Here is a 26126-nt window from a genome sequence, read left to right on the forward strand (position 1 = left end):
ACAAGGTCTAAACATTGCATTTCTTAAATATATTTTGACCTATAAATGTCCTCATCCTATTTTATTTACTAAAAACAGATCACTTGTTGTATTGGGTGTAGATTTTGTTGGCGATGTCTTTGCAGTGCTGTTTAACAAATTCTTCTGTTCCCCCATGCTTCCTGTAACCTGGGTGTTAGATCTAGAGATTTAATCTGATTGGGTTTGGCTTTTTTTTCCAAGAACATTTCATAGGAGGCATTATAAACTCCCAAAGGAAAGAATTTAATATTTGGTTTCCTCTATTTTTGTGATATTAGCAACTACTTATTTTCTTGAAGATTTTCTTTCCTTACTTTTGCCTACTCCTTCCTGTGACCATCAAGCTACATTCCCCTCAACTCCACCTTCTCACACATCCCTCTCCTTGTTACTGTTTTAAGTGAAGAGAAAACGATTACTTGGTTCTAAGCTCATTTCAAAGATGTCTCCTGGGAAAATAATCAGAAAGTTCCGTTAACCTTCAGTATATGTAAGTGAAAATTTCAAACTTCCCACTAATGGGGGACATGGTTGCTGTGCCTATTTAATCACAGAGCCCACCTCCCACCGTAGAGCCTGGCCAGCTACTCACCTTTTGAAGCTCTTTCTCTTCATGAGTATATTCTCATCTTGTGCCTTTAGATGATGTGTGGAGGAGTTCTTTGGAGGTGCAGTGGCCATCTTCTGACCATAGAGGGCAAGCTTGAAGATTAAAACCAATGTGCTCAGGATGAAGATTTGGGAATGTGGAAAGAGTCCAGTCCTCAGGAAGTCATGGAGCCATGGAAGTGCTAAGTAGGAGAATGGGAACTCCTGAATCTGAACCTCCTCCTTTGCAGCAAAACAGTCCCCAGGTTTCCAAGTGACTGTAGAAGATTAGCAGGCAGAGCCAACCTGCAAATGTGCTACCCCCAGACTTCTTATTATGGTTGATTGTGAGTGTAGTCCACTTTTAGTTGATCACTTGCAGCTACAAACAACCTAACAGACATAGTGGGCATGTTTAAATAAATCTCTTTTGTGTTTCTGTTTGCTATTTTTAAGCCCTTGATGTAGTGGGGAAAAAAGGTCTATTAAGTCCTGACCCAACATTTCGCATAAAATTGAACTCACTTATGCACTTGAATAGAATGAAAATGATGATTCAGTTAGCACAAAGCCATGAATCATGAAAACTAAATTATTATGGTAGCTTATTTTACATAAAATCAGCTTTTGATAGGATATAAATTGAAAAGCACACAATATAAGTAGTAGAGGTAGAGGCTTTAAAATATCTATGTTGATGATAGGAAATGAAATTAAAATATTTTGCAAGGATTATTCTCAAAGCACATAACTGAGAACTGACTGAGTGTTGGCAACAAAGGAAAATTTATCTCCTGTTACATGATGTGGGACATAACATTCTTATTAAGTAGAATTGGAATTTTCTGAATCTCCTTTGCAACAAAACAGCTCCCAAGTTGCAAATTGAATCACAAGATTAGTAGGCAGACTGATGAGGATTTAATTTTTAAAATATGCTGTAATGTTTGATGTCTAAGAAGCAGCCATAAAACTGAAGAAGTAAAGGACAGCTGATGATCTGCCCTGTCCTTGCTCCTGCTTGTTCTCTTTGCATTCCCAGACTGTGTTGTTTGGAAGCAAAGCTCTGTTGTTTTCTGGTCAGAAGATTGCACCTTTGTGCCTGTAGACAAGGTGATGACAGCCCCGGTTCCAGGAACCCTTGCTCACAAGCCTTCTTTGTGCTGGGCGAGGAAGTTCTAGCTTGGGATTGCATGACATCACCATGCTCCCACCCACTTCTCTGGATCCCTCAACTCACAGAGAGTCATTGTTTGTGGCTTTCGATCTGAACAGCTGCTGGCTTTTCCTGGCTTCATCACTGTGAAGATGGTGATCGTGCAATGCTGATATCAAGAGATCTGTGCTGCAGTCGGCCATGGATCAGACCATCAGCCCTGGGCTCTGTTTAGGAAAGTCTGATCACCATAGCTGTAGCACAATGCCTCCCAGCTTCCCTAGCTGGTCAGAGGTTTCCCCCACACATTTCATTGTTTTGGGTGCCTTCTTAGGTCGGATCTCATCTCTGCCCAATAAGCAAAATTCCCCATGTGTCTTTAGAAGGATCCTTCTGAAAAGGGATTTCAATTTAGGTAATACTAAAATTAGGCAAAGTAAGTCAGGAGTCTAACTATGAAAAGGTACCTAATGAGAATTCCAGCTTCACAATAAAGTTCAAAATTTTTTAAAATGCATGAAGTATTGCATTTAAACAGTTGAATAGAACTTGTTTTGGACAAGCCACTGAAGGGAACACTGCAAAGCTAGCATTCAGCTTTCAAGATTAAAGAAGAGCAAAGAGCAACTTCAAAGCCCATTGGGGAATCTATCATGCTTCCCAAGGTGGCAAGGCAGGTAGTGGACTCACTGCTTCTTCTGACACTGGGGGCTTGGATGCTGAGTCCAAGGGGCATGCTTGAATCTCCAGTAACTTCTGTGGTACTTGATGGAGGTAGCCAGGTACACCAGAGGAGTTCAGGAGATATTCATGGGCCTTACCTGGATAACTCTTACCTGGATCTAATGTGTCTTCCACACTAGATCAATGCATCTGTAACCATCTTTCTGTCCAGAGCAGGAAAGCACGCCTGAAATGCTGTGGAGGATGTGTATACTTGAGATAATTTTTCAGGAATGTAGAGCTTTGATTTCTCAGATTTTCTTTTTAAAACTATGAGCAAGAATAAAATAAAATATAGGAGAGGACAGACAATCCTTGAGTGTAAGGAGATGGATAATGGCTTGGGGCAGCTGAATAAATAATGTATATTTATCTGGCTCTCTTGACCTTACCCAAGCCTTTTTACAACTACCAGGTGTGTTATGGACACATTTTTCTATGAAGTCATCAAACTAAATAGAGTGGATCCTGAATGACAATCAAACCTCTAAAAAAGGAAAGCAAGAAGAAAAGCATCACCATCATTTCCTCTCTGAGATGTCCTTTGTCTTTGTCGTGGAAGCATAGACTCAGGGGTGTGAGATCAGATTCGAGACTGTGCACTGTCACATGGCATTTTGTGCTTTCCGCCCATCCTCATTATGGGCTGCTTGGGTTTGTCCTACACAAGTAACCCTGGTGCTCACTACACCCCAGGAACAATTCAATGATGCTACCACAGTGTTTTGTACCTGGAATGGGAAGGGCTCGGAAAATGCTTGATAAGTAAATAAAGCATGTTTTGTTTAAGCAATATTTATGAACAGTGAAGCTTCCTCTTTATGTTTTTTAGTTTCTTGGGTCAAGGATTACATCGCAAACACCCTTGTAACATCTTAGTATACAAACGTAGGCATCCATTTGTGGCTGCTGGTGGCTAAGGGAGTGGAGGAGGGCCACACTTCTGCAGGCCACAGGGGCCCAAACATCTGTATCACCAGCCTTGCCTACTTGGCATCAGAAATGGTCTCCCACTTCCTTTCCTGGTCTCGCAGATTCATGGGAAGAATTGGAAAAGGACCTGAGAGATTGTTCTGTCTAAACCCTTTATCTTATAAATGACAAAATTAGGGTCTAACAAGATAGAGTGTCTTTGGCAGAACCAAGAAAAAAATTTGAGCCTCCTTGAAAGTCATTTTTCTTCTTGAAGTATTTTTAAATTTTATCTAAAATATCTTCATTTCACTGCTCTATATCTGTCTTCAAATAGTTGCTATAATCAGTTACTTCACAAGAAAACTTTAAAAGCTTTTTAGCTAGTTATTTCTCACATGACACATTTCAGAATCTTAAATAAGAAGTTCTCACCAAGTCACCAAGGTAGACTATATATGAAAAACCAAAGATAGGTGTCATAAAAAGATAAGACATTTTCAAAGGGGTTATCCAAAAACTAGTAACAAATCTTCCCTGCCTACTTCAAGGTAAAAAGATGTTGGAGCTATGAAGGGGCTCAACAAGCAGCACCTCTCTTCCCCTTGCAAGTTCTGGACAAATTGCAAAACAAAATGAAAGAAAGCAGATGGAATAAAAATATCAGCTTCAGGTGATGAGGAGGCCAAGCGTGGTGAGGAGGGTGCTCCTGGGGACCTGAGGATTAGGCTGCTTGGCAGCCAGTGTCTGAGGCGGGCTCTGGGCAGGAGTGGGAAGGGCAGGGCCCGTTGAGGGCCAAGGAGAAGCCTGCAGTGTTAGAGCTCGGGCTGGACTTTCCTGTGGACCCCAGAGGCAAGGCTGGGAAGAGCTACTCTCCAGCACACAGTTGGGGAGATTGGGTGTGAAGAGGCTTTCCCTGGAAGAGGATGAGCTGCAAGCCACCCCACCAAAGTGGACAGGCTACCTGCAGATCCTCAGTCCTACAGTTGCTTCTTGGAGAATGAGCACGGTGCTGGTGTGCTACTTGGATCTGGAGAGGAGAGTTTCTTACCTTGGAAAATTCCAGGCTAACAGGAGAGAGGCGGCTGGGCTGGATGGGCCAGCAGGGTAGGTGGTGAGGGAGAGAGATGGGGGAAGCTCTTGTCTAACAGGGCCACTGAGAGGGGCTATTAGCCTTCAGCAGGGAGAACCTAGAGTTTTGCCACAGAGCTGTGGAAGTTCTAGAAATTGAGATGACAAAAGGAACATCAGGTGAGAGGTCCCAGAAATGGAGGTGGTGGTGTAGGCGTCTGTGAAGATCCCATGAGATTATGCCACACAAAGAAGAGGATGCTGTAAATATCATAGCCTAGCCCGGAAAGGCAGAAGCCACCTTCCAAAGCAATCAGTTACTGAAGAGCTCCCCTCACCTTTCCCTCTTCAGGCTTTGAGCCTTTTTATTTTGAGACAGAGGCACACTAATTTGCCTAGGCTGGCCTCAAACTTCCAATCCTCCCACCTCAGCCTCCTGAGTACCTGAGATTACTGGCATGTACCACCACGCCTGGTGCTATAGGGCTTTTATTACCTAACAGCAATAAAAACAACTCACAGGAGATGGAGGTTTTCACTTGGGAGCAAGGAAAGGACCTTCTCCTACTGAATAATTTGAAAAGATACAGTGAGAATCAAAAATAGAGTTGCTTCCTCATTTGAATACATTATTTTCTTGTTCAAATTGGAATGCCTATTCACTTCATTTTGTTGACCTATTTCTCTAACTCACCAACATGTGATTGCTTCTGATATCTCTAAATTTATGAAGGATGGGACATTAAGAGCGCTGAACATTCCAACAAAGGCCTGCATCTCAAAGGCAACATTGCTACATTTTCCTCAGGTGGAAACTCCAGGGCTGTTCCTCCAGCAAGTGGTGAACTGAGAAAGGAAAGTGAGCCAGTGTGGTGGTGCCCGCCTGAAATCCCAACTTGAGGGGCTGAAGCAGGAGGATGGAAAGCTTGAGGCCAGCCAAGCCTAGTGAGACTCGGTCTGAAAATAAAAACAGAGAGGGCTGGGGATGTAGCTCAGCACTCCTTGGGTTCAGTGACAGAAAAAAGTAAAACAGGAAAGTGATAAATATATTAATCAATAATGTTTTTCAGTTCATTGCAAGGCAGTCTGTGATCTCCTTCTCCAAGCACCTCCCAGCAAAAAGCACTGCTATGAAACCTGCTGGTGGGTAAAGCAAGCCAAGGATGTTCAAAATCTCTGTCCAGTCCTGCCCAGAGCCAGCAGAGGAGTCAACTAACCGGAGGTCTGATGAGCAGCCCACAGCACTCTTTGTCGTTCGATCATAATAGTTTCCCTCTGTCAGACATTAATGATTCCAAGGCTGCTTTTTCCTTTATTATATGGGAAGTGATTGAAAACTGCCAATCATGAATCTGGCAGTCCCTGCTCATGAGTTTAAAGACTGTTCTGATTACAGTAATTACATTTTTATGAATATCCTACCTAGAGAGTAACAATTTTACTATGTCAGGCTACACCACACAAAGATACCTCAATTTCATCTGCAATGAAAAAATAGAGCCTAATAGCACAGTTATATTTGTATGATAGTCAAACATCAAGATGCAACATAAGTACTTCAACTGAAAGAATTCTGATCATTATTTAACCTTGAGATGATTAAGGGTGAAGGCTTGTCAGCTTTCCTGAATTACTTTTTTCGTGATTTTTGCTGTTTTGATTTGATTTTTTAAAATCCATAATTAACATTTATTAACATTTGGATTCCACTTCAGCCCCCATCATATAAGGGAAAGGCAAAAACAACAACAAAAAGATCAATAGATATGATTAATGGTCAAAGAGCATTAGGTAATTTATAAGGCATAATTAGCTTTCATTTTCAATAATGCATGGCAACTGGTTTTCTCCTTTAATCAGCTGTTTCTTCAACAATTATGCCAATTACAGACAACGTTTTTAGGTTTGGTGGCATACAAACATATTAGTTTAACGCAGAGAATATTTAATTATTATAGATAGAGACCAGAGCTACTTAAAGTGTGGTTGGTGGTCTGAGAGCCTGTTGGAAATGCAAATTCTCTGGCCCTGCCCTGGACCTGTTGAATCAGAATTTCTAGCTGAGGGCACAGAGCACCAAGCCTCCCCGGTGGTCCTCTGGCATCTTGGCATAATGCAGGGGAAGCTGTCTCTGCAGAGGGACCCCGAATGAGCCAGCTGTTTTGGCAAGTCTTCGAGACCAATTCTTCTTCAGTTTTTGATCTCTTTTCTTTAAATCTCCTGACTCAGTGTTCCTCAGGGCATAGTTTTTTCCCATGACCAATCATAATTGTTAATCCGTCATCCCTGATGGAAGGGATGTTTATGATTCTCTTCATCATAATGTGAACAGATTTCTACCACCTGGGTTCTCGGTTGATCCTTCCCATTTGTTAACGACCATTTCTTTGAAGTCTAATAAACGACCATGTATGTATAGCACCACACCTTAAAATTTTTCACCATCTGATATGATACTGTTCTATATTTCCTTATGGCAGGATCCATACTCTATCACCTTTTGAAAGCACCGTGGGTCATATATGCTTACCAGAACTCATTAGAAAGTGGCCTGGACAGAGAGCATACTTTGTAGGCACTTCATTGACAAAAAAAAAAAATCACAGTAGAACATGTGCAGTACAGAAGGCTGATGCCCACTGTTCGAGTCTGAACTGTGCTGTTGCTACTCAGTTTTTCTTTGGCAGAGACAGAAAGGTGGCCCTTAGCATGTGGGAAGTGTATCAGAGAGTTTGAAGATGGATATGATTTTTTTAATATGTGATAAAAAGCACACAATGTAAAATTTGCTGTTTAACCCTTTTTAAGTGTGCAGTGAGTAGTGTTAAATATATTCACATTATTGTCCCCAAACTGTTTCATCTTGCAAAATTGAAACTCTATCTCCATCTTTTAAACCAATAAACCCCCTTCCCTCTGTACGCCTAGCTCCTGGAAGCCACCATTCTGCTTTCTGTTTCGATGAATTTGATTCCTTTAGATATCTCATAAAAGTGGAATCCCACAGTGCAAACATTTTTCTTTGGTTTATTTCACTTAGGATAATAAGGCTTATCTGGTAGATAGTTTTTAAGAAAAATATTTTAGAGACAAATAGCATCCTGATGCATTAGCACACAAGGGCCAATGTTAAGTGGAGTAAAGAAGTATGACAAAAAGTGAAGGCTACCTTAGGGATTTAATCTTCACATCATATCATGAATCTGTCTATATGAATACAACTTTAAAAGCCCAGTGCACGGACGAAACCTTTAGAACAGTGATTCTGAATGAAGCACATTGAGGCTACCAATACCAGTTCTCTGGGCTCTAAGGATTCTCATTTTGGTGGGTGAGGCAGGCCCTGGGACTCTGGCCGCTTCCATGCAGGTGGCTCTTCACTTTCCTTGTGAATGACACTGAAGATTGGAGCCAGGAGCTGAGGGCAACACACGTGAGTGCAGTGCAGTGAGAAAGCTCAACCACTTTCTCAGGGGTTGGCCCTTCTTGCATTCTCATGATTTATCATTTCAAGCTTTTGAATAACATTGCATTCTGCCTGGTTCTAGAGTTTTTTGTGCCCTGGCCTCAAGAGCTCCTCACCCTCAGACTGTAAGCTCCTTGAGACACACTCTACCAGCCCTCATCCCGTCAGCTGAGCTCACCCTGTGCCTTCTCACTATTGAGCAGATGCTGTATAGTATTTGTCACATGGATGAAAACAACAGGGTGACAGTGCAACGAGAAGAGTGTGACTGAACTAGTCAGAGGGTTACTCTTGGCCCACTTCCCAACCTGAAAACTGTGAGACCTTGATCAAATCACTTTATGTCCTGGTGCTGTTAGCCCTGCATCTGCAGTATGGGGATTGGTTTCTTCCCCCCTCAGATGATCGCACAGGGTACAAATGAGGTAATGCATGGAAAACCTTTGAAAAGTGGAGGCTTATTTCAGTTTTGTCGAATATGAATGTGACTGTCTTTCTGCTCTAACCTCATTTCCCCTGTGATTAAGTGCTAGATTATATGACTGAGGAATGTAAGATCTACTTCTGGATTTTACAGGAAAGCAAATTCTATTATTTGGTATTTAAAAGAGCCACATGGCTTTTTTTAAAGGTTTTTGTGAGCCAGGATCTGACTCTGTCATTCAGGCTGGCTTTGAACTCACAGTGATCCTCCTGCCGCAGCCTCCCCAGTGCTGGATTTACAGGCGGGCATCACCATGCCCAGTAGCCACATGACTTTTCCAACTCCAAGGAGAGCAAAAAATAAATCCAGTGCTATAAATTTATGATATGGATGATAGAAATACCTCATAAATAATGGACACTACTAATAAGGGAGATACACAAGACAGAAATTAACTATTTACCTTGCAGTATGACCCTGCCATGGGGACTTTCAGAAATCTGAAACTATTTAATGAAATAATACCTGAATTTTAGCATCTCTCTCAGATCACCTTGAACTAGCAGGTATTTGATAAGATGAACTGAAAAGTGCAGGCATAAGGGCCGAGGATTTAGCTCAGTGGTTTCGCCGCCTGCTGTGCAAGCGCAAGGGCCCGAGTTCGATCCCCGATACCAAAACAAAACAAAACAGTGCAGGTGTATAATGTCCCTGTTAGAACCTCAGAGCAGGGATTATAACCACTCCCTACTGTAAAGAACCAAAGAAGTTAGACACAGCCGAGAAGCAACATGTCTCAGGTGGTAACCACTGGTGTAGGACTAGAGTCACTCTATGGCCCATGGATGCAAATAATTCTACATGAACCTACATTCATTCAATGGAGCTTGCTTCCTTTTCCTCTCAGATTAGGTCTTCCCTTGACTTGGCTTATTAAAATGTCCTTGCTTTTATGAAACATCAGCAATTTTGAGTTTGAATTCTAGATCTACTCAAGGCAGATAGCGTTAGGCAGATTGCTAGTCCATTTGGGCCTTAATTTCTTTATGTGCAGACACATAAAGATTACCAATAATACCTGCAAAGACTCTGTGGTAGTTATATGACAAATAAAGACAGTATTAGTTAATTAGGTAGGTAAATTAGGTAGAGTGTTTTGATGGTGTAAGATTACTGTTATGTTAGGTCTTTTTTTTTTTTTTTTTTGGTACCGGGATTGAACTTGGGTCCTTGCACTTGCAAGGCAGGCGGCGAAACCACTGAGCTAAATCCCCAGCCTGGTCTTTTTAATTATGTTAGATCTTTCTCCCTTTTTACCTGATGCTCCCATCTGGTGCCTATCCATGCCTTTGCTCTAGGAGTAAATCTCTAAGGAGCGAGCAAGAATGGAAATTTCCTTTTCATGTGCACAACCAACGAAGCACAGACCCATGTCAGGGGCCAGGAGGATTCTAGAGCTGTGGCACAGTGGGGATGTACCTACTGGCTGGAGCTTTTGTTAGATGTTGAAATGAAACCCACACCCTTGATTTTAGCACTAGCACAACTTTGTATTGTGTAATATATACCCTTCTAATCCCAGTGCTTAATGAATCAGTTTCTCAGCTAGTGTTTGTTGATGATTTGAATGAATAAATATACAATTGCTCCATAAAACACTTGAGTCTTCCCAATTGTCTGTTGCTCAGGGACCTAGAATTTTGATGAGTGACCTTCAACTTTCTACGAAAGGCAGAAAACTGGGAAAGTGTGAGATTTCCTCAAGCCTGAGTATATTTATGTGAAGTCCATGATGGCTATTCCAGGTGTTCTGGCATCCATATTCCTGGTCAAAACTTAAGCTAAACTTGAATTCTGTGTCTAACACCCTCCAGACTTGTTTCCCAGGCACCTCAAAGGTCAAACATATTTTCCTAGATTGGTCACATGTAGTTCTACTGCAACTGTGGGCAGCTCAATGACCAAATTATTTTAGAATATTTATAGGCCACTGTGGGAGTACAAAGGAGGCAAACACTTTTGCCATCGCATATCTCCCAGAGTATTTATGTCACGCATGGGAAGTTGGTGACTTAAGAAAGTTTTCAAGACTGAGTTCTGTGTCAGAAGCTAAGGAGGACAGTAATGTAAGGACAGAATCAGGCTTTGTGAGGCTTGAAGCTATAGGCAGTTTAAGATGCTTTAAGAGAAATAATAAAAGGTCGCAAATAAAAAAGTAGATATAACATTTCTTAATTAGAAGGATTTCCCTTAACGTTGAGGGATCCCAAAGTTTGAATTTAGTTCACTTCTTGAGAATGCACCTTTGTAATAATGGAAGCAGCATTTGAAGACACAGGACTTTGTTCTGTAATGTTGATGGGTTGGACATTTCTAAAGACCAGCAGGAAATACGGATATGCTAACTGGAGCTGCAGAGATGACAAGTGTTCAGAGTGGAGGTTGTAAAGATTTCAGGGGAAGAAAGGGCAACTCTGAACTGCTGACAACTGTGTGTCTAGGTAAACTCCAGTTATTGGGATATTTAAGGAGATGGGAATCCTTGAATCTACTTTTCAAATTAATCAAAACCAAAAAGACACCTATTGGCCATCAAAAATCTCACTACATACTGTCCCCTTCCCCATTTGCCTGTAGGTTAAACACATTTTTAAAAATCATTGTGATTTTTATCCACCCATTGAGATGATAGGAAAAAAAGAAATTACCTAAGGGGGCGTCATGGGTGGACACACAACTATGAAGCGTTTGCTTCCTTAGCAGAAAGCCCCACGCTGGCGGGGCAAGTGGTTGCAGCCACACACGTGGGTCAGGTGGTGGCCTCCTACCTGCTGCTTAGAGATCTCTGCATCAGTGTAGACAGGGGGTTGCCACTTTGTTCTCGGAGTGGCTGCCACACAGCAAGTGCTCTCTAACGATTTAGTGACTGGATGAGTGAACCATGTAAGTGATTTCAGTTTCAACAAATGAGTCCGGGTTTCAAATCAATTTTTCCTTGGAGGTTGTCAGACTTTTTTTGCACTGAGAATTCCTTCCTCAATATGACCTAGGTTAGTGGTGGAAGGACTAGGAAATGAAAGAGAGTTAACTTTCACTAAGCGCCTAAACTATGGTAGCTATTTTGCCTGGTGTTTGTGTATTTAAGCTTTGTAACCATTTTTGCTGTTGAAAAAGAGATCAGATTAATAAAGAAAATGTGTTATTTATACACAATCGAGTACCACTCAGCCATAAAGAAAGATAAACTTGAGGCATTCGTAGGTAAATGGATGCATCTTGAGACCATAATATTAAGTGAAATAAGTCAGACACACAAGCTCAAATATTGCATGGTTTTCTTATACAAGAATATGTATAAGAAGATAAATAGAAGAGCTAGAAGATAAATAGAATAAATAGGAAGTAGGGAGATCTTTTTCAAATTGATGGAGGAACCAGAGATGGAGAAGGTACGGAAGGAAGGGAAAGGGGATAGAAAAATAAAGAATTGAAGAAGAAAAATAATGAGAATAGACCTTTTGCAAATGGGAAGGGGACCTAGAGTTGGAAGGAACAGGGAGGGAGAGGAAGAGTAGGAGATGAAAAAAATGAATTAAAATGTATCATGTAGATGTGTCAACTCCCCGTGATAAATGTAATCATTACCTACTAATAAAAAATATAAATAAAATGTACTAATAAAAAGATATGTACTAATAAAATGTACTAATAAATATGTACTAATAAAAATATATAAATTTAAAAAAAGAAAAGAGATCAGAGAGCATAAATAACTTGTCCATGGCTTTGCAGGGAGCAAGCAGCAGAGCCAGGATTCAAATTCAGGTCTGAGTATACAGGGCACATCCTCTGACCCTGCAGCTACTCCTTTGGCCTTTTATTTCCAGAAAGTGTGAAAGTCACAGAAAATGATACAAATGGGCACACGTGTGTGTGTGAAGATGGTAGTGTGGGGTAGTGAAACAACAAACTGTGTCTGTTTGCAGGATGTCATTTGCGGCTTTGAACTGCCCATCTTTAAGACAACAGTGCTGGACTGGATACCTTGGAGTGGGGTGACCACATGGCTGGTCCCACTGTACACCTGTAGTCATGGAAACTCTAAGGAATGCTCCTACCCTTCTCAGAAGTGCCCCACTGTGGAGCAGTTCTATGACTGGCCTATTGCAAGCTTCTCTGGCTCTTCTGTGACTTCAAATTGAACATAAATATTTCTTTCATGACAGAAGGAATGAGCTTCATTTTCCAGGCAATGATATGTAGGCACTGATAGCACCTTTTCTAGGGGTTACACTGCATTTTTTTCTCCCAGTGCTCCATTCCTTTAAAAATATATCAGTAAATCCTCTTCTATCCGATCTGATTCCAGGGAATGTGGGAAGGTGCCTAAGTATTTTTCCTTCATACTGGTGGCTACCACTTACTGTGAATGCTTATAGTCAGTGAGTGCTGACACACCATCTCAGGAATGCACGCATTGATACTGCTGGATATTCCTCACGTTGTAGCTATAGTCACAGGGTAAAAGCGACTTGCAAGAAAGGGATGGAGCCAGGTCTTCCTAGGTTCCTAACTATTGTGCTTTGCTGAGATAATGCGGACATGGTACACACATATAGGGCAGATAATTTAAGAAATTATCAGGCTTCCTAAATTCCCCATGGCTTTTCCAAGATTTCTCAATGTCTGCACCAGTCTTCGTAGCTTCCATTATCCATTTTACAGACAGAGATGCAGGTTCTCAGGAAATCAGACAAGAAGGGATTAGTAAGGAGGCACGATGAATGTTTACTTGTGTGGACCTTTGCAGGCTTTTTTTTTGTATGTGTGTTTTGTTTTTTAGTTTGTCTTTCTTTACCACAGTATAAAATGGAAAACAAGCATTTGCTTTTTGGTTTTTTTTTTTTGGTACCAGGGATTGAACTCAGGTCCTTGCGCAAGCATTTGCTTTTTCATTCATGTTTACATAGACAGTACTTGAAGAAAAACCACCAGTTGACACTGTATCATTCTGCTTTTATTTATTGTCTGGCTAACTTACAAAGACGTAGATGTCTAGGGTAGATTCTACCCTACCATTTAAACTATCCTGATGACACAGATACCAAGATGTGTCTGTTTACACAGTGCAATGATATGAAAAAAATATTTTTATTCTTCTATAGTCCCTGACTATAAACAGGGGAAAATTAATTTCATACCAAAATGTTAGGGCACTTTAATAACTATTTCATTTCGGCTACTAAAATAACAAAATTGGTATTACAAGTTAAAAGATAAAGGTCTAACAGTTTTTACAAATATGCAAATAATCTGCTACTTAGACATAAAAAGTTGATTTCTTTCAAATCACAAAGTAAGGCACCATTGGATTAAATATTTTTCTTGGCTTTTGCTAAATAAAATGCATAGTGAAATAAATACAGAACACTGAATTTTAATACTGTAATACATTTCAATATAAAATGATATGTGAATGTTAAAATACTGTATTGCCTCTTGAATATATTTATTTGGAAGTCTTACGGAAAAACACACGTGAGCTCTGATTTCAAGGGAAGGAAATGCTCATTTTCATGATTTTCCACAGTTAAAGATTTTAGTATAGAACTTGTTCAAAGTTGTGGATGTAATTAGTTGCTAACTTTCAAAGAAAGGGTGTAGGTGTATTCATGAAACATTCTCTTAAAATATGTTCTGAAACATCTCTATTCTGGATGAAAGGCAACTTTGAGCTGTTACTCTGTTTCATACTTTAGAAAGGTACCTGCAAAGTTGAGATATACAAAGACTTGTCCAATTCCCTCTACAAATTTTACCCTTTATAAAATTCAGACCTGCTTTCTTTGGGTCAGACTTTTCTCTGTCAATTTGTTAGGAAGGCCCAATGGTATTTTTTTGGGTCATTAGGCTTTATCATACAGGTATTAGTCACTGTTGACATCTGGACAAAGAACCCAAAATAAAATCATGCTGCTAAATTACCAAATTAGGAACAAAAAATAAAAAAATATTTTGGCCAAGCTTGTTATATCCCTTTATATTTTTTGATTCTAAGTAACAGCCCCTAGTGAATGTAGCCATAAGATAGAGGAATGGCAATAGAGGGGGAAGAAAACAAGTTCTCCAATGTACTAAGCCCAGGACTTTGGCAAGGGAAGTTATAAAAGTACAATATATTCAAATTGGTAACTTCATAATTTATTACACATTCCATTTATTAGAACTGTTAAGTTCTTCTGCTTTTATATAAATGAAAGTTATTTATTCTATAAATAGGAATGCATCTTTCAATTTTTTCTTTGGATTGATTTCTTATTAGCATCTCCCAGTAACACATGATCAATACACTGAATTCGATAAACTGATACAAAGTTTAGGTAGATATACATATATATATATATGTAGTCATGTGCTTTTAAAAAACGAGTAATGGCAATTTTAAACATAACCATATAAAACATCAAAGTGGAAGTATTTTTTCCAACTCTATAGCTAGATTTAAAAGTCCCAGTAAAATTTTGTAAACAAAATCACATTAAAAAAAGGCAAGGTTGGCTCCTCCTCCTGGTCCTTTAGTGGAGCTCTATTTGCATAGATCTAAGTTAAATGATTCTACTGGATAGATTCAAAGTAACCCCCTAATTCTAGTAGCAAGCTCCCTAATTCAGTCAACCCCATAAGCATCAGATTTAGATTTTTGAGAGTTTTGCCCATCAACTCAAATCTGTCATGCACTTCTGTGCTTCTGTCTTGATACCTTTCTCTTTCCTCCCCTCCCACCTAGCTAGCTTCCTTGCCATTCCTGGCCCTGAGGAGCTTACTCAGTGGGAAGGAAACAAAGGCCACTTCAAATCTGCAAGGCAGGCATCTGACTGACAAGTGAATGCACAAGGCAGCTGGTGCTGAGCCTGGAAGCCCCAACTGGCTTTCAGTTTCTTTCTGATGGCTTTATTCCATGTCACTGTAAACCGTATAAGATCCATTTCTGACCTTGATACTGTGAAGCAACACTTGTACACAGACATGAAGGGAAGAGGAAAAGGAAGGGACCAAAATCTAGGGTCAAGCTGCCTGCCAAATAAAGTGTTGGGTCCTAACTTTATTTTTAGGTATGTCTTGAATTGCTAAAGCTCATTTAGCTATTTTTGCTTTTTAAACAAGAGGTTTTTGAACTAACTTCCATCTTCCCGACCTGTGCTGTCCAAGAGAGTGGCCACTCAGCACATGTGGCCACTGACCACTTGTCATGTAATTAGTCCAAATGGAAATGTGCTCTAAGTACAGAAACACCCTGGGTCTGGAGCACTTAGTACCAAAAAGAATGTAAAATATCTCATTAATAATTCTTATATGGATTAGAGGTTGAAATGATATTTTGGATGTGTAGGTATAAGTGAAATATATTAAAATTAATTTCTCCTGTTTCTTTTTACCTTTACAAAAATGTGCCTAGTAGAAATTTTAAAACTGTATACAGGGCTCACATTATATTTCTATTGGACAGCTCTGTCCTCCAGCCTACCTCAGAATGCCCACGACCGGGCATCCTGTAACTGCAAAAGCTTTGTGTGAGCCCTTGCTCGGCAACTTATCTCAGTGGTCTGGGTTCCTGAACACAGACTCACAGGAGGCCAAGCATTCGAAAAAAGCATAGGCGATAACAGTTCTCGGGGGCTTTCATAATTATAGCCTGTAGCAAATGCAGTGAAGGTTGGGTTGAGGGCAGGGATACAATGCATCTCTGCCTATCTGCACAAAAGGCTATGGATCTCAAAGCCAGCACGAGCAGGCTGTAGCTGAAGCAAGCGAAAGCTGTGAAAATATACAGGATATAAAAAGCTAGGTGCATTTCTCTACTGGATCCTCACCCTCCTCACACAGAAATTCCCCTCACCCTCTCTTTTTCCTTCTTGCCATAAATGAAGAGGACAAGGGACAGGGGAGGAAGGTGTGTAATTCTCAGACAGCAAACAAGAGAAGGTGCTCTGGAGTCTGGAGAGAGAAGAGCAGGCAAGGATCACCTCGGGATGGGAGGGAGGGGTGGGGCACCCCTTTCTCTTCGGTTGGATCCACCTTGATGAAAAAACAGACAGAATATAATTTTGGTTAGAAAGCTTATATTCTTACTGTGGAAACTAGGGATGGTCACAAAGTACCCACTACCTCAACCCCTATGACCAAGGCTAACTAGCATGCGTGGATGAGGAAGGAAGAACACGGAATGATGGGAATAAATGCTCCCAGATGGTGACCACCACTCACTCGCTACTGACGAGGTGCACAGGGCTCAGCAAAAACACATGCTTTTCTTCTTACCACATAGATGTTGATTATAGATTTAGAAAATATGAACAAAAGCAAAATAAAAAATTCCCCCATGCTTGCACCACCCAGAGATAACCAATAGCAATTATGTGTATATTTTCCAGTTAGAAATAGTTCCTTTTCTTCTAGAAATAGGATCACACAGCATCCAAAGTCAATACTCTTTGCAAATATGACTATTAATGACACACTGCATTCTACTGAATAGACTGTAATATAATTTAATCACTTCTGTTGGATAAGGTAGGTTATCTGGTATGAAACTGTATCTCATTGTAGTTTTATTTACATTTCCCTAATGATTAGTGATGTTGAGGATCTTTTCATGTGCTTATTGGCCATTTATACAAATGGCCATTTATACAAAAATTTCTTTTTCAGAGAAATGTCTATTCAAGTATTCATTGTCTAGTTGGTATTTTTGTTTTTGTTTATTGTAGGAATTCTTTATATATTCTGAATATTAATCCCTTATCAAATATATAACTTCCAAATATTTCCTCCCATTCTGTGGGTTCCCTTTCACTCTGTTGATGGGCTCTTTTTAAAGCTATGCACATTAATGGGCTATCAGAGCATTTCAAACCAGGTCTAAAATCCATTCACATTTTGAGGCTCTAACAGGTATGAGCATGAAGTCAGGGGCTGGGCTGTGGCCAGGTCTCCCAGAGGCACCAGGCAGGTGAGTAGGTCTGCTCTGAGTTTCATAGGGCTGGTGTGGGGGTTCTTCAGAAGGCATCTTGACAGTGACCCTGCAGACTGAGGGACTTTTCTGAGACAGAAGCAAATCTCTGAGCAAGCAGAGGAGATGCTGGAAAACACTGGGAGTCCACTGCATTATCAAGTCCTCTCACCATCCCAGCCCAGTCTTTTCTTAAGCAGGCCCCTGAGCAAAGACTCATCTGAGCAGAAACCAGCTTTCTGTCATGGAGCCTTGATTGTCAACTGACATACCACAACTGCTTAGCGAAATAAGAGCCTGCCTTGAGCGATGCTGCTGTGAGGTAGCATTCATAGCGTGCTCTACCAAGTCAGGGATGCCTGGGTACCCTACCAGGCTCTGGCCTTGGACACTGAGGCAGTTACAGTAGCAAAATAAAACTTGGTACTTGATAGTGTCTTATTTACTTTTGTTAGATGATCTGTTATCTAAAGCAAATCTTCAAAAAATGTTTTGGGGGGCAGTGGAAATTTACCAGTTTAAAACTATTTTAAAATGCTTGTTACATGTCAGGTTCTATGTCACTCAGGGAAGATACAATAGTGAATATTGTTCTAGCTCTCAGGTTGTTCATTCCAGTCTTAAGCCAGGTATCGTGGTACACACTTGTAATTCCAGCAGTCTGGGAAGCCAGGATAGGAGGACTGCAAATTTAAGCCCAACCTGGGCAATTTGGCAATTTAGGGAGACCCTCAAAAAAAAACTTTTAAAACGTGTGAAGGCCCTGGGTTTGATGCCAAATACAGAAAGGAAAGGAAGGAAGGGAGGAAGAAAATGTTTTTAGCTATAAAATTAAAACTTTAGAGGGTATGGGAAAGATGGTTCTGTTACTGACTTAAAATGCAAATAATTTTTAAATTAGATTAAAAATGCCTATCATGAGTGCCAAAAAATGTTTAGAATCTAAATGAACAACTCCTTAAAGAGAACTCAGTTATTAGTGCCCAAGACAGAAGGAAAGCAGGCTACATTCTTATCAGATACAAGCCACTTTCTGATGAAGACCCATATAAAACACTCAAAAGAGTATCTGTTCCACATGAAAACTTACTTTTCATCAAAAATTTCGATCACTAATTCTTTTTTTTGTTTTTTTTGAGACAGTCTCACTATGTAACCCAGACTGGCCTCGAATTTGCAATCAGGCCTTGGCCTCCTGAGTGCTGGGATTAGAGGTGTATGTACTACCAGCTACTCATATGATAATTTTATTCTAGTTCTACCATTTTATTATGCTTTTTTAGGAATGTAGTATTGCAACTAAATGAATTTTCCTAGGAATTAAAGAGTTTTCCCTTCAAGCAGCAATGTTCTGTTTCCTTCTGCAATTTGTTCATGGAAATCTCCCCGAAGTATTTTTTAACTCTTTGAACTCTCTTCAACAGAGTCACAAAATCCAGTCTGAGTCCCTGGTGTGGTCCTGCGCTTTACCACGTGGTACAGCTCTGTGTCCCTCATCCTTCTTTGACTTGAGACTGACATCTATCAGTTCTCTCCAGTGTCAGTGTTTTTGATTCTAATCATCCTTAACTTCAGCTGATATTAACCTGCTCTAGGACTGGGAGCCACCAGCAAAAACCGTTTAAGAACTGTGTGTTCAGAGAGAATCAGGGTGTGTAAGGTGCTCTGCTGGAGAGTAAGGACATGGCTAGGGATGCTGTGACAGTTATTTGATTTACTTAGTCTGGTCCTGGGGCTAAGACTGGTCTGGTACAAGTCTGAGCCTCATCAGTGCTCTTTGTATATTTCATGCTAATTATTTCTTGGTCCTGTACATTGTTGTGAAATTGCAGTATGTGTATTTCCCTTTTCAGTTCACATTTATTTTTGAATGGGGAAGTGATTTCCTTCTTTATGGCAGCATTACACATATTATCAAACAACTAGAAACAATCTAAATGTTCAGGAATGTTAAACTACTGCATGCTGAGTTGACAGACTCCCGTGGAATAAAAACCATGTGATAAAATGGGAAGTGTTTACTAAGCAACGTTCTGTAAACCCTCCCACCAAAAAACCATACACTGTCATTATAACTATATAAAAACATCTGAATTGTATGGAGAAGTTTTTTTTTGAGGCAGGATCTTACCATGTCGTCTAAGCTGGCCTTGAACTCACTATGTATCCAAAGCTGGCCTCAAACTAACAGTGATCATCCTGCCTCAGCCTTCCCAGCACTGGGATTAAAGCCGAGTACTACCATACCTGGCTGAATTGTATGGATAAGAATAGAAGAGAGCCTGGTAAAATCTGTTTTTTAGAGAGGTTGTGGATATATTTAACATTTACACAGAATGCTACATAAGGCTATGGTTATAATACATTTAAAAGATCAAGGCAGTTATAGTGAGTTTTTGTGATAATTAATAAGACATTCTGTCAGTCTCAAAACTAGTAGGAATAAAAGATGGCTCTATTTTTGCTGTCTTAGAAAGATCAAAATGGGGGCAGATTGTTCACATTAGCATAGTTGCCCATGCTGGCTTCAAACTTATGATCTTTCTGCCCTAGCCTCCTACAGTGTTAGGATTACAGGTGTGCTCTACCATGCCCAGCTAAAATAACAGTTTCTCATCTATACTCCGTACCTGCAATCTCCTCACTGCACACGGAAGGGAAATTTGCCAGGATTTAGATAACTCCAAATGGGGTTCTCCACCTGACTCCAGGTGAGAAGCCTGGATTCCTATACACCTTGAACATAACTCAGGTTATTCAAGTACAAATCTGTCAAAATCCCCGGCAGAAATACTCACTCCGGCTTTCGTTTCTTGCCAATTTGCTGGGATAACTTTTGGTCGTTGGTACATATGGCTCTGGAGGTGGCAAATCAGAAATTGGATGGAAGTAAAATCTGCTTTCCCACTCATCTAGGGGAGAAACAAACAGTATGTTCAGCAACAGGCAATCTGCTACCGAGACTTATGTAATGAAAGGCACAGAATGAAATACAGACAGAACTACAGAAACCAGTTCTAGTTTTATGCCTACAGAAAAGCTGGATGTGCTACAAATGTCACTGATTGCTGCACTGATAAAATGTACTGGCAAAATCCAAATGATTTCTCCCCCAGTGCTGCAGATGGAACACAGGGGTAGTTAGGATACAGCCAGTCCCTCAGGAGTGAACATGTGGGAGACCTTCCTTCCCGGAAGTGGCCCTGGGATGACTGGGACCACTCGGACACATAGCAGAGGGAGGTGGCTCCACATCTGTGGGCTGCGGAGTCTGTTACCCATAGCCAACTTTTTAGAGATATAGATAATAAGAAGGTAAGCTGCAAAAATGGATCCTTCTAGAATTCTACACTCTCTGGAAAGTTCACCGAAATAAGACTTAAACCATGAACAAGTCTGAGAAAACAGATCTGTTTTTGTGGCAGGTGCGAGAAGGGGTTGCTATTTTTAACTTGAAGTCCAAGTGGACGCTCAAATGATAGTTTAGATCAGTGCAGTCAGAGTGCTGACAACGAGGGAAGAGAAAGGCTAATGCTGCACCCACTACACACCTTCACCTGAGTTGTCTTGGAAGCCGTTTCTAATGGATGTCGATGGTGGAGGTGGGGGCGGTGCCCCAGCGCCAGGCCTATCCGGAGGAAGAGGAGGCCTGGGCCCACTCCTGGGACTATCTACTCCACTCCTGGCCGGCAACTGAGGGGTGGCAGGCAGGGCCCGATTCGTGCTGCCATTTCTGCTCACTGGCGGTGGCGGTGGGAGGGGCCCTGGGCAAAGGAAAGGACGACATTTAGTGCAGTACTACTGTATAACCCACACTGCCATTGTGGCCATCATCAGTGTGCAACTACTGAGTGCCTGCTGGATACTTGGCCTTTCTCCAGGGAATGCGGAGACTTTCCAGAATATGGGAAATGACTGCACATATAAACAGGAGTGGCTGAGTGCCTTTGAGTTAGCACAGAGGCCAGAGATGGTACAGTGAAATTGAAAACAGGTGATAATCTGTTTATACTAACAACCATATAATTTAAAAAACATTTATAATCCTTTTAAAGAGATAATGAACCTAATTATTGTGACATCATGAAAAAAACTTTTTAAAAAGAGTAAGACATTTATGAAGTTATTTTAGGCTTCAGAAGAACTAAGTTCTTTGATGGCACAGTCTTACTGCAAATTGTACACACATGTTTCTGCGATGCACATGAGCTGCTTCCACGTGAAAGTGGCATCAGGAGACCAAATGCAAGTCATCCTGAAAGCAGGAGTTCCCTCTTGGTTCTTCCTCCAGGGGAGGCAGATGAGCACAGGGAGTGACAAATCGCTAATCAATGTTCCCAGCTGTAGATGCAGTGTGGGTACCAGCCCTGAGAAAGCTGCTGCCTGGTGGACCTTGGTCCTTGTCTACAATGGGTGTCAGATAGTCACCTTTCTGAGTGCTGCTGCCAGGAATAATATGCCAGAAAATAAGTTAAAAGTACTACAGAAGTATTAGAAACCATTTAAAAAATGCAATGGTGAGGTACAACCAGAACATTTTTAGTTATCAGAATAGAATTCAAAGTAAATTATTTTTAAAAAGAATATAAAAGAGGGCCGGGGGAGTGGTTCCAGCACCTGCCTGGCAAGCACAAGGTCCCAAGTTCGATCCCCAGTACCAAAAAAGAAAAAAAAAAGAATATAAAAGAAACCCATGTTGCTCTTCCCTTTCTCCATATGCAGAGGATATTTGTGTAGTGTAGTCAGTTAAATTTAAAAAAACAAAAACTAAAACAAAAACTTGAGCATTTCCCCACGTAAATCCAAAGGACCTTAGTAATTAGTCCTGATTTCAGCAGTGTGCTCCACTTGTAACATGCTGACGTTACATGTAAACACAATGTCTTATGGCACCATAAATACAAATATTTCATTACCTATAGTTCAGAATCCAATTAAAAGACTTTAAATGGAAGCACCTGCCCTTTGCAGATTTGCCTGACAGAATGCTGGCTCAAACACTTGAGGGGGTGGGAGACACTGCCCAGCGCTGGCTGATGTCTCAGGAGACTGCAGTGTCTTGTAGTATTTACTGCAACTTCTCTTGTCACTGCTGGAGTCTGGAGCAGCAAGACTAGATTTACAGGCGGAAATGAGTCTCATGCACCGTGAGTTTAATGTCACTGGTAATACCTCCACCTAACTGTCACTAAATGCAAACTAGACTTACAATATCATGGGGGCTGGGAGTATGGAACTTGATCAACTTCATCTCATTTTTGTTTTTAAAGTAAATGTTCAAGTTTCTTACTCTCTAACATCATGGACCCAGCTCCACACTAAGGCTGACACAATAGAAAACAGGTTTCTATTTCTCATTGGCAGGATAATAATAAATATGATCATTTATTGAATAATATAACTACAAGCAGAAAATAAAATAACCTCTATACACACTTGTCTCATTCAGTTTTTACAGTAATCCTGAGAAGTACAGGGTCAGCAGACAAGGCCTGAGGTATTTGAAGCTTAAAATACCCAAGTCAGGAAGCTAATGAATGAGACAGGATTTAATTTCAAATCCATCAAATTCTACAGCCCACTCCCCTAACAATGAAGCCAAAGCACATTTCAAAATACACATGGCCTTTGATATGTAAATGGTAGGAAAGTTCTGGAAGGCAACTTGGCAGTACCTATGAAACCCATAGTTTTCCTATGTATAACTTTAGAAATTCTGTCTCTAGAAATTCATTCAAAGGAAACACAGAGTTGTGCACAAATATTTAGCAGCCAGGATGTATCAGTGCATTATCTGCAATAGGTTAAATCTGGAGATGGCCTATATAACCAAAGGAGGGGACTGGTTAAAGAAACAAAGGTACGTTTGTAGAATCTAATATTATGCAGCCATTAAAAATTAGGTTGTAGGGGCCGGGGATTTAGCTCAGTGTTTCCGGCACCTGCTGCGCAAGTGCAAGTTCCCAAGTTCGATCCCTGCTACCAAAAAAAAAAATTAGGTTGTAGAAGAATATCTACTCATATCAGAAAATGTTAATAAGATATTGTTAAATAAAAGGCAAGTTACCACACACTATATTTAGTGTGATATGAGTGTTACAAACATATGTGTCTGTAAACAGATTGAAAAGATACATGAATGTTAAATAGACGTGTAAAAAGACGTGCAAAAATGTTATCAATGATTATTTCTGGGTAGTGATGGTAGAATTAAAATGATTTTTATTTTCTGTATCCTTCTCTCCATTTCTAAATGAAACAGGTATGACTTATGTAATCCAAAGAAAGAATACATTGTTATATGTCACTATCTATAATATTTTGGGGGAAGATTTACTATGCTCATCCATCCATTTGGTAGTCATGTAAAAGGGTCCTCCATCATTTTGTGGGAAAATTCCTACATGTTGGATGAAAAGAAATATGCCATATTTCATTCACCTGAAAACCCAGTCTCATTTGTTCACTGAAGAAAACTTAATGAGAGGCCACTATGTCTATGGATTGCATTTAATGGACTAGTAAGTTTTTACTGTTCGTAGTCCATCCTCCATGGCATAGTGGTTTGAAGGAGTGGTTCTCAAACTCTGCTGTACATTACTAATACCAGGGAACCTTCAAATACCCTGACACCTAGTCTGCATCGCAGACCAGTTCTACCAGAAATCCCCGGGAAGCAGTGCAGGCTTCCATGGTAATTCTAGTGTATGATTAAGTTTGAGGACCACTGATTTAAAGAATGGTGTTTATTAGGTTCCTAGGGTCAAAAGTCAGTTAACTTCCAAAGAAAAAGTGCCCAATTTCCAGATATGATGAGGTATTCAAGGTGAGGTGGAATTTGAAAAGTAGATGGTTGTATTAAGTCCATCAATAGTGACTGTAAAAATAAGACTACCAAAAATGCTTATTATAATTAGGAGAAAGAGCCCAAACTCCATGGAATCCTCACATTTCATTTCATACTCTGAAAGTTCTTCTCTTAGATAAGTCTCTCAGCCTGGGCTGGGGCACAGATGGGCCTGTCAGGCCATAAAAGAGCATGGAGTTTCTTGTTGTTTTGGGGTTGTTGTTGTTGTTGGGGTTTTTTGTTCTGTTTTTTTCCCCAGTGCTAGAGATCGAACACAGGGCCTCATGCATGCTAGGTCAAGTGCTCTACCACTGAGCTACATCCCTAGGCCAAAAGACAAATTTTCAGCTTATGACTATGAGCACTTTTATAAAGAGAAGGTCTATAGACTCTACCTTTGGTTCACCAAAAGATTTATGTACCAGAAAAGTTAACAAAGAACAAAACGGACATTTTTTTTTTTTTGGTACTGGGGATCAAACTCGGATCCTTGCCCTTGTGCAGCAGGTGGCTAAACCACTGAGCTAAATCCCCGGCCCCAAAATGGACTTTTAAACATTTGTATTTAATAAGCAAGGAAGTGGCCTCAAGGCCTGGCAAACAGGTATAGAAGTTCATTTGCTCTGACATAACTGCTGTTCTTGCTGGAATCGTGGGCTCTCCTGCAGGAGATGAGAATTTATTCCCAAGGAGGGCAGCTAAGCTCCCTGTTTGTGGTTAATTTGCTTGTGACCGGTTACCTGCTGGTTACCTCTTAAAAAAGAAAACTGAAACCTCAGAGGTTTGCAGGCCGTCTTAGGGACAGCAGACTCCAATGTCACTTCAGGTGTAAGGCAGTCTGAGGGTTTACTTATGCTTTTGTTTGTATGCACGACTGGATTTGGGTGACTTTGGGGGTGCTGGGCTTGAGGGAGCCACCCACCCGTGTCTGGCCTTACCTGATCTGCCTGGTGGGTCCCTCACCGGAGGAGGGGGTCTCTCGCTGGGCGGGGGAGGCAAGGGGCCCGACCGCCCGGGTGACGGTAAGGGAGGTGCGGACGAGGTGAGGGACACGTTCCGCTGCGGGAGCCTGGGGATCTCGTCGGCGCCGCCGGAGCCCCCGGGAGGCAGGGGCGGGGGGCCGGGCCGGCAGGGGGGCGGCGGCGGGGGCGGTGCCTGCGAGGCGGCGGAGGGCGCGGGCCGCGGCGTGGAGGGCACCGGGGGTTTGCTGTTCTGCGGGGGCGGCGGGGGCCCGGCCTCCCGGTGCAGGGCCGGCCTGTTGCCCACCGGGGGCGGCGGGGGCGGCGGCTTGTCCTCCGCGGCCCTGCTCGGGGTGGGGGGCAGGGGCGGCCGGCTGGAGAACGGGGAGGGGGAGCCCGAGGGTGTCTGCCGCAGGGAGCCCCCGCCGAACGCCGCAGCTCGGCTTCCAGGGAAGGGCGGAGGAGTAGGCCCGGGGCCGGGAGGCCTGGGGGCTCCGGGCACTGGGGGGGACCCCCGGCTTTGCAGGCTCGATTGATTGGGCCTCGGCGTGTTCGGTACTGGCGGGGGAAGGCTCTCGGGCTTTGAGCCCACGTCGGGCCTGGGCGGAGGCATTCGGTTCCTGGGAGGCTCCGGGGGGCCGCTGCGGTGGCCCGGAGAAGGGACAGGAAACCTCCCCGGACCGCTGGGGGGCGAGAAGGGCTTGGCAGACGCCGATCTTCCTCCGGGTGGCAAAATTGGCGCTCGGCTTCCTCCAGAATCTACAGAACAGGCGGACAGATACCCAGTTAGAACACTGGAAACCCCAAAGGCCTCAGCGAGCTGGCTTACTGCAAGACCCTTCCCAGTGTGGTTTAAAACATAGGTTACTATTCTTTCTATAAACTGAGTTTTGTGCGGTCTTTCCTAAAGGAAGAGGAACGTTCCAGCTCTGTTTCCTTTCTAATCCCA

At 41.7% G+C, this 26126-nt stretch overlaps 1 protein-coding gene and 1 long non-coding RNA gene across 9 annotated transcripts in view; one reads left to right on the top strand and one right to left on the bottom strand.

Moving 5' to 3' along the window:
- Positions 1–26126, top strand: part of LOC101715499 (uncharacterized) — a 139045-nt gene that overhangs the window by 46532 nt on the left and 66387 nt on the right. For all 3 annotated transcript variants that reach the window (XR_015447139.1, XR_015447140.1, XR_205766.4), the window contains one exon: positions 664–25260. This is a non-coding gene — a long non-coding RNA (uncharacterized LOC101715499). The remainder of the gene's footprint in view (positions 1–663; positions 25261–26126) is intronic.
- The window catches only part of Wipf1 (WAS/WASL interacting protein family member 1), a 118728-nt gene continuing 105958 nt past the window's right edge, over positions 13357–26126 (bottom strand). For 5 of the 6 annotated variants that reach the window (XM_021238541.2, XM_004857701.4, XM_087200574.1 and 2 more), the window contains 4 exons: positions 25157–25936; positions 20923–21135; positions 20170–20283; positions 13357–16437 (listed from right to left, as the gene is read on the bottom strand). In XM_021238541.2, coding sequence (XP_021094200.2) covers positions 16382–16437; positions 20170–20283; positions 20923–21135; positions 25157–25936 — 1163 coding nt within the window. In that variant the 3' untranslated portion in view covers positions 13357–16381. The remainder of the gene's footprint in view (positions 16438–20169; positions 20284–20922; positions 21136–25156; positions 25937–26126) is intronic. The other variant, XM_087200578.1, reaches the window with a different exon arrangement.

Source organism: Heterocephalus glaber, unplaced genomic scaffold, assembly GCF_053883595.1.
Source record: "Heterocephalus glaber isolate CG9 unplaced genomic scaffold, H.glaber_assembly_v1.0 deba00000347, whole genome shotgun sequence".
Lineage (NCBI taxonomy): Eukaryota > Metazoa > Chordata > Mammalia > Rodentia > Bathyergidae > Heterocephalus > Heterocephalus glaber.